The sequence below is a fragment of the Tenrec ecaudatus genome, chromosome 17, assembly GCF_050624435.1.
Source record: "Tenrec ecaudatus isolate mTenEca1 chromosome 17, mTenEca1.hap1, whole genome shotgun sequence".
In the NCBI taxonomy this organism is placed as follows: Eukaryota; Metazoa; Chordata; class Mammalia; order Afrosoricida; family Tenrecidae; genus Tenrec; species Tenrec ecaudatus.
The window spans coordinates 18,221,851-18,233,734 of record NC_134546.1 but is presented as its reverse complement, the minus strand read 5'-3'; the positions used below and the strand labels follow the sequence as shown (position 1 = coordinate 18,233,734).

Sequence of the window (11,884 nt, the reverse complement as noted above, 5' to 3'; positions counted from 1 at the left end):
GGCCTTGGAATCTGTGGGCGGGGCTAACTGTTGGCGGGGAGGGGTTATGGGAAGGGACATTCTCTAGAACCCCAGGCCAGGGCTACAGTGGTGCTCCCCCCGCCCCCACCTACCCCTGGAGCCCAGCAATGGGGGTCGGGCTGTGGGGGCGGGGCGCCCAGGGCGGGGCTTAGGCGTGGGGACCCAGCCGGGGAGTCTGGAGGCGGGGCTTGGGGCGCTCGCCCCACGCGGGGCGGGGCTCGGGCAGCCGCGGGCTCTGCAGTTCGGACTCCCAGCGCCACAGTCGCCGCAGTTCGCCCCGCTCAGGTGGCCCCGCGTCTCTGCGGGGAGCCCGGGGGTCGGCGTGCCGCTCGGCCTGGGCGCGGGGCCCGCCCCGCTTCTCCCACCTCGGCGGGGCCTGGACGGCAGCGACCGCGCCGACATGGAGCCCTCTCCCGCCCCGGGGGGCTCGGAGAGCACGCGCCTGGTGAGCCCCCGGGAGCGCGGCGGCGACGGCGGCGGCGGCGGCCTGCGGCTGAAGAGGTAGGAGCGCGCCCGGCCGGGCCGGGCTGCGGGGCCACCACCCGCCGGCCCTGCGCCGATTTCGTTGTTTCCCGCGGCGCGGCCCCGGGTGCCCCCGCCACCCCCAGCCTCCCGCGGGCCCGGCCGCCCCGCCGCGTCCCACTTCCCTGGAGGGAGCCCCGCGCCTCCGTCGGGCCGAGGGCGCGCCCGCTGCCCCGATGTCCGCCGGGCCGCGGGGCGCTGGCGGCCGGAGCACCGGCCTGCGAGTCCCCCGGCCGTCCGCTCCGCGCGCGCTCTCGGGGCGCCCCCTCCAGCGGAAGCCTCCGTGGGCACCGGGCCCGAGCGGGCCGGGGAGGCGGCGGCGGGTCCCCCCCGGGCGCGGGCGGCGAGGAGCAGGTGCGCGCTGGGCGGCGGGGGGTATTCCCGGCTCGGCACAGACGGGGCCGGGGGCGGCGAGGTGTGAAACGAGGCGCGCCGAGCGGCGGGGACAGCGGGCCGGGGGCGGCCGGGGAACCGCCCCCGCTCGGCCAGCCTCCGCGCACTCCCGCTAGTCATTTTGTCTGTCGGCCCAGCGTCCGTTTGTCTCCGGGATGTGACAGATTCTCCAGTCGTGTGTGGTGCGTGTGTGCCCCCCCTCCCCACCCCTTCCAATGCTTCTTTTTCTCTCCCTTTGTCTCTGACGTGGGTCTCTGTGTGTTTCTCACTGTGTCCCAGGGTGGGGACCCAGACCCGGGGCGGGCGAGGACTGGATGAGCAGAGGGAGGGAAGACATCCCGTCTGGCTCCTTCCCGCAGGGGACTGCAGACGTGGGCGACGCCGGGGCCCCAGCCCTGGCATCTCTGCAGACATCCGTGCAATGCTTTCTGATCTTTCTCCCTCGTCCTAGATCTTCCCCGCACGCAGCCCATTCGCCGTGATTTGTTATTTGTCTGGGGGTTCAGAGGGCCAGCTCCCCCCGGCCGAGTTTTCATGCCCATGCCCCTTTCCTGCGGAACAAAAGGGAGCAGCCTGTTGATGGTTGGCTGAGCTTGGGGACGTGGGGTGGGGGTGGGGGGGACAGCATCTTGCCCTCCGCCCGGGGACCACCAGCGAGTGTGCTCTTCAGAGCCCATCGCTGACGGCCAGCTCATCCCCATTCTGATGACCATTCGTCACCGAGTGCCGCAGCAATTTCTGAGAGGAATTCTCCCACCGACCGACCTGCCCTTCCTCGAATCTGGCTACGCAGGGAGCCTCGGCCTAGCCCCTCACTGAATTCATCTCCCCAAGTCCTCCATTAGACATGGGCGTGGTCATCTCAGGGCTGGGCAATGATCTGTCAAATCCAAGGCAGGCGGTGTCTCCCTGCGCTCTCACCTCCTCACCCCTCACATTTACACTCCGCACCCCAATCCTTTGTCATCGTCACCCCTGTCTGGAGAACCCTGCAGCTCCCCCTAGGTCGGCGCTCCTTAGACAGCTCCTATGGCAGCCGCTTCACCTCAGTAGGGTTGGTTGGCCCCCCACCCCCTTGCCCCCCAAGCCCTTTGTTCCTCTCTGCTGTCGTCTGGCTTCAGTGTCACTTGTTCCTCCACATCTGTCTGTCTCTCCCATTAGATCAGGCTTCATGCACCTCACCAAGGAATGAATGAGGCTGAGCCCCCCCACCCACAAAGTCCTCTGTTCACGCACTTGGCAGAACTTTCTTTGGTCCGAAGGCCCCAGACACCCCTCCCTGTCTTAAGACTGATCGCCTTTCCTCATCTCCCTCTCATTGGTATTCTTGTCACAGCTGACTAAGGATTTCTAGGATCACTTTTTTAATTTGGGGGTCCTTCTGCACAAGATCTGTCTTTGTTGGAGTTCAAGCTGGGTAGCCTAGGGATGAGAATTGGGTCCGAATGGACCAAAAACCCAAGTCATCCTTAGCTGGGTCTCTGACCTTCTTCATGAGGCCCCACCGTTCATTCAGCAAGGGGGGTGCCAACCCTGCACAGTTACAGTGGCCTCTCCTAGGAGCGATCATCACGTGGCCAACCCCAAGTCCACTTCTACCACTACCACCCCAAACACAGCAGGGCAACCCCCTCCCCATGACAACCGCCATCTCTGCCATCTAGCCTCAGTTCTCTGTGCCAGGAACTTCAGACTTTGGGGGTCTCAACATTCCACACCCCTCTTAAACATAGGACCAGCTGCCAGCTGCCATGTCCAGGGAAGGCCCTAGGGCTGGGAGTGGCCCTGGGAGGTGGGAATGGGAGGGAGGCCGTCCTCAGGCAGGCACGATGTGCTGAATCCTGCCTCCACACCTTCACACCACCTTCCCTTCATGGTCCTTGACAGGTTTCCCCATTCTGACCCAAATTCTTCCAGGCCCTTCTCTTCTTACCTCCCCCGACCATGTCCCCCATTGTACAGCCGCAGTCTAGTCCTCCATCTTCTGGGCCTTAGCGTCCTTCACCTGCTACCATTGCCACCTATGTTTGGCTGCGCATCACAGCTACTGACGCACGCAGCTTGCTCCCTCAAAAGCCTGGAGACCGGGAAGAAGGTCACGCTCATTCTGTAGCCCTGGTCTTGCCTGTCACAATCAGTCCATCTGATTGGGTCCTCACCTCGTCGTTGTCACTAACTAGCCGTGTGGCCTCCGTGAGCCGTCTACCCCACCGAGCCTCACACTTGTAATTTACTTAATCAGGTGTTAGCCTAGCCCGTCTCTGAGATGATGCCCAGCTGTGCAGGTCTACAAATAAGTGCGTGCGTGCGTGCGTGCGTGCGTGCGTGCGTGCGTGCGTAAGGAACGGTGGGGAGGGGGGAAGTCAGGCCTGAGCTGTTCACTGAGCCCTCCCCTCACCCATTGATTCTCCTTGGTGTCAGCAGGCCTGCAGAGAGAGTGAGAGGTGGCCCTGGCTCATGAGGGCAGCCTGGAGCAGTGAGGAGCTGGGTGTGAGAACTTAGCACCCCCGCCAGAGTGCAGGTTGACCGGTCTTGCTTGCCTCAGTCTCTTCACAGCGCCCTCAGAGGCCCCCCCTGAGGAGCCTAAATCTGTGGAGATGTGTCTCCACCACTGCCACAGGGAGCCCACCCCGCAGCAGGGGCTCACCCCCGAGAGACTGCAGGCCCGCAGGCAGCTGTGTGCCGCCTGCGCCGTGTGCTGTGTCTTCATGGCTGGAGAGGTGGTCGGTAAGTGGGAGAGCAGCTCCTTCAGCCCCCTCCCAACCAGCCTACAGGGCTCCCCACTAAGGCTCCCAGGGAGTCGCCCTGGCAGAGATGGCCGGGAGGGGGGGCGATGAATGCTCTGAAGGGGCCCCAGGACTCAGGACGAGAGAGGGGATGAGGGACAGAGCTAGACACATGTGGATGAGAGAAAGCCAGTCATACGAATGCCCCGTGAGGCCGTCATGGGAGAAAACCACAACTCACACTCTAGTATGTGTCTTGCCCGTCTGTGTTATACACCCACACCCACAGGCACACAGCTTTATAGTTTTTAAATGGAAACACCTTGCAGGTGGGTATCTGGCGCACAGCCTGGCCATTATGACCGATGCAGCCCACCTGCTGGCGGACGTGGGCAGCATGATGGCCAGCCTCTTCTCCCTTTGGCTCTCCACCCGTCCAGCCACCCGCACCATGACCTTTGGCTGGCACCGCTCAGGTAAGGTCCCTGCCTGGCCTAGCGGGTCCTCCAATCTTGTCCGAGGGTGTGTTGGGGTGGGGGACCCTGCTGGCCTCTGACAGCTTGTCTCTGCCCCCACCCCTACCCCGCAGAGACGCTGGGGGCGCTGGCCTCTGTGGTCTCCCTCTGGGTGGTCACAGGCATCCTCCTGTACCTGGCCTTCATCCGCCTTCTGCACAGCGACTACCACATCGAGGGGGGTGCCATGCTGCTGACCGCCAGCATCGCCGTCTGTGCCAATCTGCTGTGCGTGCCAGGGGCAGCAGGCACCGCATGGGGCCCAAGGGGAGGGGCCCTGCACCAGGAGGGGGTACTGGCTCTCCCCAGGCCCTGACACACCATCCCCCTTCACACAATTCTCAACTGCACTGCTCTGGGTCTGGGATAGAGAGCTACAGCTCAGAGACAACTGGATCCGTTAAGCACCTGAGAGGTGACTAGTTGACTTGGCTAGGTCATCTAGCTGTTTTGTAGTAGGGCCAGACTTGAACCCAGGACTCCTGGCACCAAGTCCAGTTGGTCTCCACCTGGACCACCTTCTTTGTGGCTCTCAGACAAGGCTGTGGGGAGGTGCCTGGTGGGTGGGAGGAGGCGGGTTGGTGGACCAGCAGCCTGCCCGGGCTCAGCTTCTTGGTTTGCCCCTCAGGATGGCCTTTGTGCTGCACCAGGCTGGGCCCCCCCACAGCCACGGGTCTAGGGGGTCTGAGTATGCGCCCCTGGAGGAGGGGCCCGGGGAGCCCCTGCCCCTGGGGAACACCAGCGTCCGGGCAGCCTTTGTGCACGTGCTGGGGGATCTCCTGCAGAGCTTCGGGGTCCTGGCTGCCTCCATCCTCATCTACTTCAAGGTACTGCTGGGCAAGTGGGGCTCATTCCAGACAGCTTAGCCGCCTCTAGCTCCCCAGACTCCCAGCCCTGGTCACACCCCCTTAGCCCCATAAGCAGCCTCTCAGCGGGGCTTGTTGGGTTGGATTTGCTGGAGAGGCCCCTGGATTTGCCTCTTAAAGGTCCCTGGCTCCTGGGCTTAGGAGGGGGTCTCTTCCTCGACAGCCTCAGTACAAGGCAGCTGACCCCATCAGCACCTTCCTCTTCTCCATCTGTGCTCTTGGATCCACCGCACCAACCCTCCGAGATGTACTTCGAGTCCTTATGGAAGGTGAGCCAGCGTCTCGGTTCCCCTCCCTTTCCCGGCCCTCCTGGCACCTGCTCTCGGGCCTTGTTTTCCTGTTGCTGGGCAGGGGAGTCCGGTGAGGGGTGAATTGTGGTTCAGAAGGTTCAGGAGGGGAGTGTGGGGCCTGGCGAGGGCTGCCCCTGGCAAAGCAACCCTGATAACAGGGTGCATGGTGGATGCTGGTTTCAGGTACTCCCTGCGGAGTGGGGTTTGAGCCGGTGCGGGACACACTGCTGTCGGTGCCAGGAGTCCGGGCCACCCACGAGCTGCACCTGTGGGCCCTTACGCTCACCTACCATGTTGCCTCCGCACACCTGGCCATTGGTGAGTCCACACTGGCCAGGCCAATTCCCTCCTGACCTGGGTCAATAGCCTGGATTATGAGGACTGCTGCAGCCTCTCTGCTTGTCTGTCTGTCTGTCCCACACACACTCTCACTCACAGGCGCGCGCACACACACACACACACACACACGTTTTGGGGATAAGGAAGCTCTGGGGAAAACTCTACCCCCTCAGAAGTAGCTGAGTGAGCTGGTGATCCTTTAAAAAGCTCCCTAAAACCTATAGGCCCAGTGACAAGGGGCACTGCCAGGTAAATGATGGCGCCTCCACTCAGTGCGTCTTCATGCCTTATGAAGATGGGGTCACGCAGGCTAGGAAAAGTGTGTATGTTTAATGGTGGGAGAAAAGGGGCTGGACATGAAGCTATATCTACACTGTGACCCAGCTATTAAAAATACATACGGTTAAAAAAAAAATACATACGGTGACTCACGAGCTGACAAAGGATTTTTGAGTTCCTTCCAGATGCAAGAAGCAGCCAGAGACATGCTGCGTGGTTGCCAAACACACTGTGACTTGTGGGACAGGCGGTGACAACGGGGAGGGACAATGGGACAGAATGGTTAACATCTGGCTCGTCCCAGAATACCGAGTGGTGGGACGCTGTGTAACGCCCAGAGAAAGTGCAGAATCGGGAAAGAACAGTCTCCTGTGTGAGTGTGGTAGAGTAGACCTGAGCTTCTCCCAGTGCTCCAGTGCTTTTACAGGCTCATACAATACAGAGAGGCAGTCCAGCCCCTGCTGGGTGCAGGGGGAGCCTGGAGTCCCCCTCTATAGAGGGACAGGCTCAGCCCTCCTTATCTCAGCCCCCCACCTGCTTCCCAACACCCTCCCTAGGGATTGATCTCCCTCTTATCACTTCCCACAGATGAGGCAGCAGACCCCGAAGCTGTCCTGGCTGAAGCCTCATCCCGGCTCCACTCCCAGTTTGGATTCTCCAGCTGCACCCTGCAGGTGGAGCAGTACCATGCGGAGATGACCCAGTGCCTGCGCTGCCGGGAACCCCCTCAAGCCTGAGCTGTGGGCTCCACACCCACCCATCCACTCACCCACTCACTCACTGCCATGCCCAGGCTCAGTCCTGGACCCCGCAACTGTGTCCCTGCTCACAGACAGGGAGCCTAGCGGGGCCCAGGCCCCTTCCTCTCTCCCTCCTTTCACCTGCCCAACTCTCCAGCCCCCCAGCCCTTGTGGGCAAGACCAAAGTGTGGGGGGAGTTGAGGGAGATGGTGGGAGCAGGGGGCCCTAGGGCTCAGTGTGGTGGAGGGCTGTGGAAGTCCCTGGGTCTGGGGAGCTGGGAACCTCCCTTCCATGCAGCTCATCTGTCTGTGGCAGGCTGGCTGGCTGTGGGCATCTGCCTGTCTGTGTGCTGTCCGTGTGCCTGTCTGTGCCTGGGGGAGGTCAGCGGGGCCCCCTCCCCATGTGGCCTTGCTCTGTCTATGCAGGGGCCCCCAAGCCCGCACTTTTTCAGTGTTCTCTTGCCCTGTGGTTTTGTCTGTGTATGTGTTTCTTGGTGCTGTGGCCCGTGTGTCCCTGTGCCTGTGTGGCTGTGCTCTGGTCTCTGAGTCTGCATCATTGCGTCCGGCTGGGTACTGTCTGTCCATCCCACTGTTGGTGCTGCACCATCGGCTGTCCCAGAGAGAGGGAGGACTCTGCAGCAGTGCCACCAATAAACTCGAGTTTAGCCCATCGCCAGGCCTGTGCCAATTCCTCGGAGTGGGAGAGGGAACTGGGTACCTGCAGAACCCCCTCCTCAGGAGTGGCCTGTGCCAGCCCTCTCAGACCCTTCCCAAAGCCTCCACTCTCCAGAGCTAAATAGCATTCAGAGAGAGGCTGCAAACTGCCACCACCACCACCACCCCCACCCCCACCACCCCCACCACCCCCACCACCCCCACCACCACCCACTGCCCCTGGCCTCCAGTTTCACAGGGTGCTCCAGCCTCCATCAGCAGGGCCAAGCCCCTCCCTTAGTCACTGACTCAACCCCCACGGGTTGGGTTGCAGAAGAAAGTGGAAGCCAAGAGGTTCTAAGTCACTCCTAACAGCTCCTCCTAGTGGCAGGGGGCCCTCTGGGCCCGAGTGGGGCAGCAGGGTCCTTCGGAGTGAGAGCAGTTGGACCTCCTGGCCAATGTGGCTGGGTCCCAAGCTATGGATGTCCCCAGTAGCCTCCAACCCTGAGCCCTGCTTTGGGCTGTGGGTTGCCATCGAGTCGATGCCCACTCATAGTGACCCAGGGTAGGACGACCTGGGTGTGTTTCCAGGACTGTAACTCTTTAAGAGGGTGGAAAGCCCTGTCTTGCTCCTGAGTTTCCAACTGCTGGTTCTAAAGTTCAATCCTGGTGGGTTGCACCCCAGCATGGAGCTGCGGTGCCACAGGGCTCCCGGGGGGGGCGGGCACCAAGGACCTCTCTGCTTCAACCAAATATCGATGGGTTTGGTCTTACAACTCGCTTTTACCAAGGGGACGTTCCTTTATTTCTCATTTTAAAAATCAAAGTCTGTGCTTTTGACTTTGGACCAGCAGGCAGCAACTGTCCGGTGGTGCTCCAGTCAACTCCACCCCCTGCCAGCCTCGTGGGTGCGAGGAGAACTCCAATGAGTTCCCAGGGCTGTGTGCGACCTTCGGGAAGCAGATGGCGGGGCCTGTGTGTCTGCTGAGGCACCTCTTGGCTGGTTCATACCACCGACTTTGGTGCCGTTTGTGCTGGGGGTGGATAGAATTCCACCATAATGCCAACACACTGACCTTTTTTTCTTAGCCCCTGAGGCACTGTGACATACGGAGTCCTGGGGGGACAAGGGTTACATGCCCGCCTGCTAACAGGAAGCCCGGTAGTTCAAGCCTCACCATGAACAGACCAGGTGTTCTCCCCTAAAGAGTACAGCCTCAGAAACCAGGGGGGGGCGGGTCAACTCTGCCCCAGAGGGGCGCTCTGATGGCAAACACCACCCCCACATTGCCACCGGCAATTTCTGTGAGGCTCTTCCCCTCATAAAAGTCATCTCTTACTTTTTAATCAGAATCATTAGAATCCATACTGAAGTGATCTTTTTATTATACAAACAAAAGTGCTTGTTTTAAGCATCCAGCAAGGAAGAGACATGTATCCAGCAGAAAGTGACGATTTTCCCTCATAATCAGACTCCTGAGAGAACTGCTGTTTGCAATTTGGAGACTTTTCATTAAAAAAAAAAAAGTACATGCACTTCCATATAATACCAGAAATGGAGTCGTTTCATAGATGCAATCTTCCGTGACTCAGCCGTACACCCTGGGCACATCTTTCCGTGCCACTCCACATAGGTTCCCCCACTCTTTCAGCTGAGGCATTTTGACTCTGGAAATGGTCCCCCCTCTCTTTACTCTCCAGGGTGGCTGGGGCCAGCCCAGTAGCAGGCCAAGGTGGGTGGGCGGGCTGCCCAGCACGCTGGCTGGCCAGCAGAGAAAGACAGGCGGAAACTGCCCCAGCTGGTCTCCATGCTTTGCTGCTTACTGGTACTTTCTCATTTTACGTCTCATTGATTATAGGCCCCAAATGACAGGATGGGGGCGGAGAGGGCTGGAGATGAGGACAAGGAGTACTAGAATTTTACTCTCTGAACAGGCAGTTCATTCCTTGAATGGCGGCAGCCCCATTCTCTGTGCACCAGGCTGGGTCTCCTCTGGAAAAAGCAGGTCACCCTGCCCTGCCCTCCTGCAGAGGAGAAGAAGCTGAGGCTCAGAGAAGTACAGGAGCTTCCCCAAGGTCACCCAGCAAGAGACAGGAGCAGGGCCAGAGCCTCAGCCCCACGCCCCCTCCTGCCCTCGCTTCCTCTGGAGCTCTCCCACAGTGGATTTTCTCAGCAAACGCCCCCCCAGCTCCTGCCCCTGGCAACCAGCACCCCCAGCACTCCAAGGCTGGGGCTCATTGGAGCCCTTGTTTCTGCCTTGGGCTTCACACACACTGCCACAATTAGCCTCCTTGCACTTCATTTTCTTTCACTGAAGGAGGACGTTGCAGAAGAGGGGGATGCTGGGCCTGCATTGTAAAGCTGACAAAGCTCTGGCCTTTGAGAAGCAGATTGGCCTGCCTGCCCTCACAGGTGCCTCTGGGTGGGTTTGAACAACCGACTTTTCAGTTAGTCGTTGAGTGCTCCGTTTGTTGTGCCACCCAGGGACTTTCAGGAAGGGTTGTGACCACAGCGCTGGGCTGCGGCATAGGGTTCCAAACTACAATTGTGCGATGGCTCAGAACGCCCTCCCACCCCCCATACATAGGGTCTCGAAGCCTACGAGGCGGTACCTACAAAACTACTATTGGATTAAATCCAGGGTGCAGCAGAGCGATTTCAGGGGTACAGGTGACCCAATCCCCTGACAGCAGACACGGGGACTAACATGATTGGGTTTATGTGTGCAAGGCCTGGTGAGGTTGATGTGTGAGCCGCACTGCCCAGATAGGCACGCCAGGTTTCCTAGCCACCTAGGAGGTTACCTGGACGTTACCTAGCACGGCCCAGCTGTTAGCCATCAACATTGCGATCCAAACTCAGTTCCGGTGTTTCCAAATCCCCAGCCCTTTTCTCAACCGCCACCCTGTCTCTTTCCCCGCCTCAGCGGGCAGCCCTGGGTCAGGGATGAGGAGGGGTCGCGGGGATTAGGAAGGCTGGTCTTCATTCACACAACACTCCCCCGGGCCCAGGCCGGCCTTATCTCCCCGCGCGGCCTGCACCCCCACCCCACCCCACCCCACCCCTTCTGCTGCTGGCTTATCCAGCGGTGCTCGTCCCAACCGATCAGAGTTCAGATAGTGGTGCAGGGAGAGATTAGTGGGGGTCGGCCAGAAGATGGGGCAGGGAAGGGCCATCCATCAGCCCAGCCCTGGCAGCTCTTTACACAGTTGATTAACTCCCGCCGGAGAGGCCGGAGGGCCGGCGGGGAGGCCGAGGGGAGGCGGAGGCGGAGAGCTGCCGGGAGACGGGTCCGTCGTGCTGGGCGGGCCTGGGCGGCACGGCCCCGCCCCTAGGCCCCGCCCCCAGGCCCCGCGGGCGGCGGCGGGCGACCTGCAGGGGGCGCTGCGGGCTCACGCAGGCTGCGCCGCGGGCTCACGCAGGCTCAGTGGCCGGAGCGCCCCCTGGAGGCGCACGCCAGCGGAGCGGCAGTCGCCAGCCCACCCGGAGAGGCTCCGGGTGCAGACCGCCACCCGCTCTTCCCGGCAGGAGCTCCCCACTCCGGAGACCGGTGTGGAGACCCTTCATCCTCCCTTCCCGCCGCCCGGTGAGCGCTAAGGGTCTGAGCGCCAGGGCCAACCAGCCCAGCCCTCTTCCAAGCCCTCCTGGGCCGAGCTCCAGGCTGTGGGGGCCGGGAGAGAAGGCGTGTGGGGGCAATGGGTCGGAAAGGCGGGTCCCCAGGTGACCTGGGTTGTGGCTCCCCTCTTTAGCCCCATCTCTGGCCTTCTCCCACTTTCCGTGCTAGGAGCCCTGCTGGCGCAGTGGGTAAGCGTTAGGCTGCTGAGGACAAGGTTTAAATCCCCAGCCTCTCCGAGGGAGAAAGACGCTTTCTAGTCTCCCCAAGTTACCGTCTCAGAAACTCGCAGGGGCCAGTTCTACTCTGCCCCAGAGGGTCGCTTTGGACTCCACGGCCGTGCGTGGGGATTTTGGGGTGGGTACCGTGCCCCCGCCCTCAGGGAGCCGCACCAGGACTCGCTGGGGACACGGTAAGTCCGAGCTGACCCTGCAGCACTAAGAACCGCTAGAACCCAGAGTGACCACCTGGGAAGGGCGCATCTCATGGCTGCCTTTGGGCTACTCCCTCGCCTACACCTGAACTCCCATGCCCTTCCAGAAAGCTACCAGCCAATTCCCTCCCGCCTCCCGGACCAGGCTTGGAGCTAAGCTCTTAGCTCCTCAGCACGGAGTGCTGCAGGCTCCCTCCATACTTCACTCTTTGTGGTTGTTGTAGATGGCCGCTTGTTTATCTTCGAACCTTTAAGACCCCATATGCTATATCTTTTGATAGCCGGGCACCAGCTTTCTTGACCACATTTGCTTATGTACCCATTTTGTCTTCAGCGATCCTATTGGGAAGGTGAGCATCGCGGAATGCCAGATTATTAGAACAAAGTGTTCTTGTGTTGAGGGAGTACTTGAGTAGAGGCCCAATGTCTGTCTACTACTTGATACCTAATATATTAAATATATGTACATAGATCTATTTCCCTATCATTATAT

General features: G+C 60.7%; 1 protein-coding gene across 1 annotated transcript; it reads left to right on the top strand.

Moving 5' to 3' along the window:
• Nucleotides 1-421: 421 nt before the first annotated feature.
• On the top strand, nucleotides 422-6,688 carry SLC30A3 (solute carrier family 30 member 3). The gene is made up of 8 exons (XM_075535830.1): nucleotides 422-522; nucleotides 3,482-3,663; nucleotides 3,992-4,138; nucleotides 4,252-4,405; nucleotides 4,806-5,004; nucleotides 5,207-5,312; nucleotides 5,517-5,651; nucleotides 6,540-6,688. The coding sequence occupies exons 1-8, from the start codon at nucleotides 422-424 to the stop codon at nucleotides 6,686-6,688; spliced, it is 1,173 nt and encodes a 390-aa protein (XP_075391945.1).
• The last annotated feature ends 5,196 nt before the right edge of the window (nucleotides 6,689-11,884 follow it).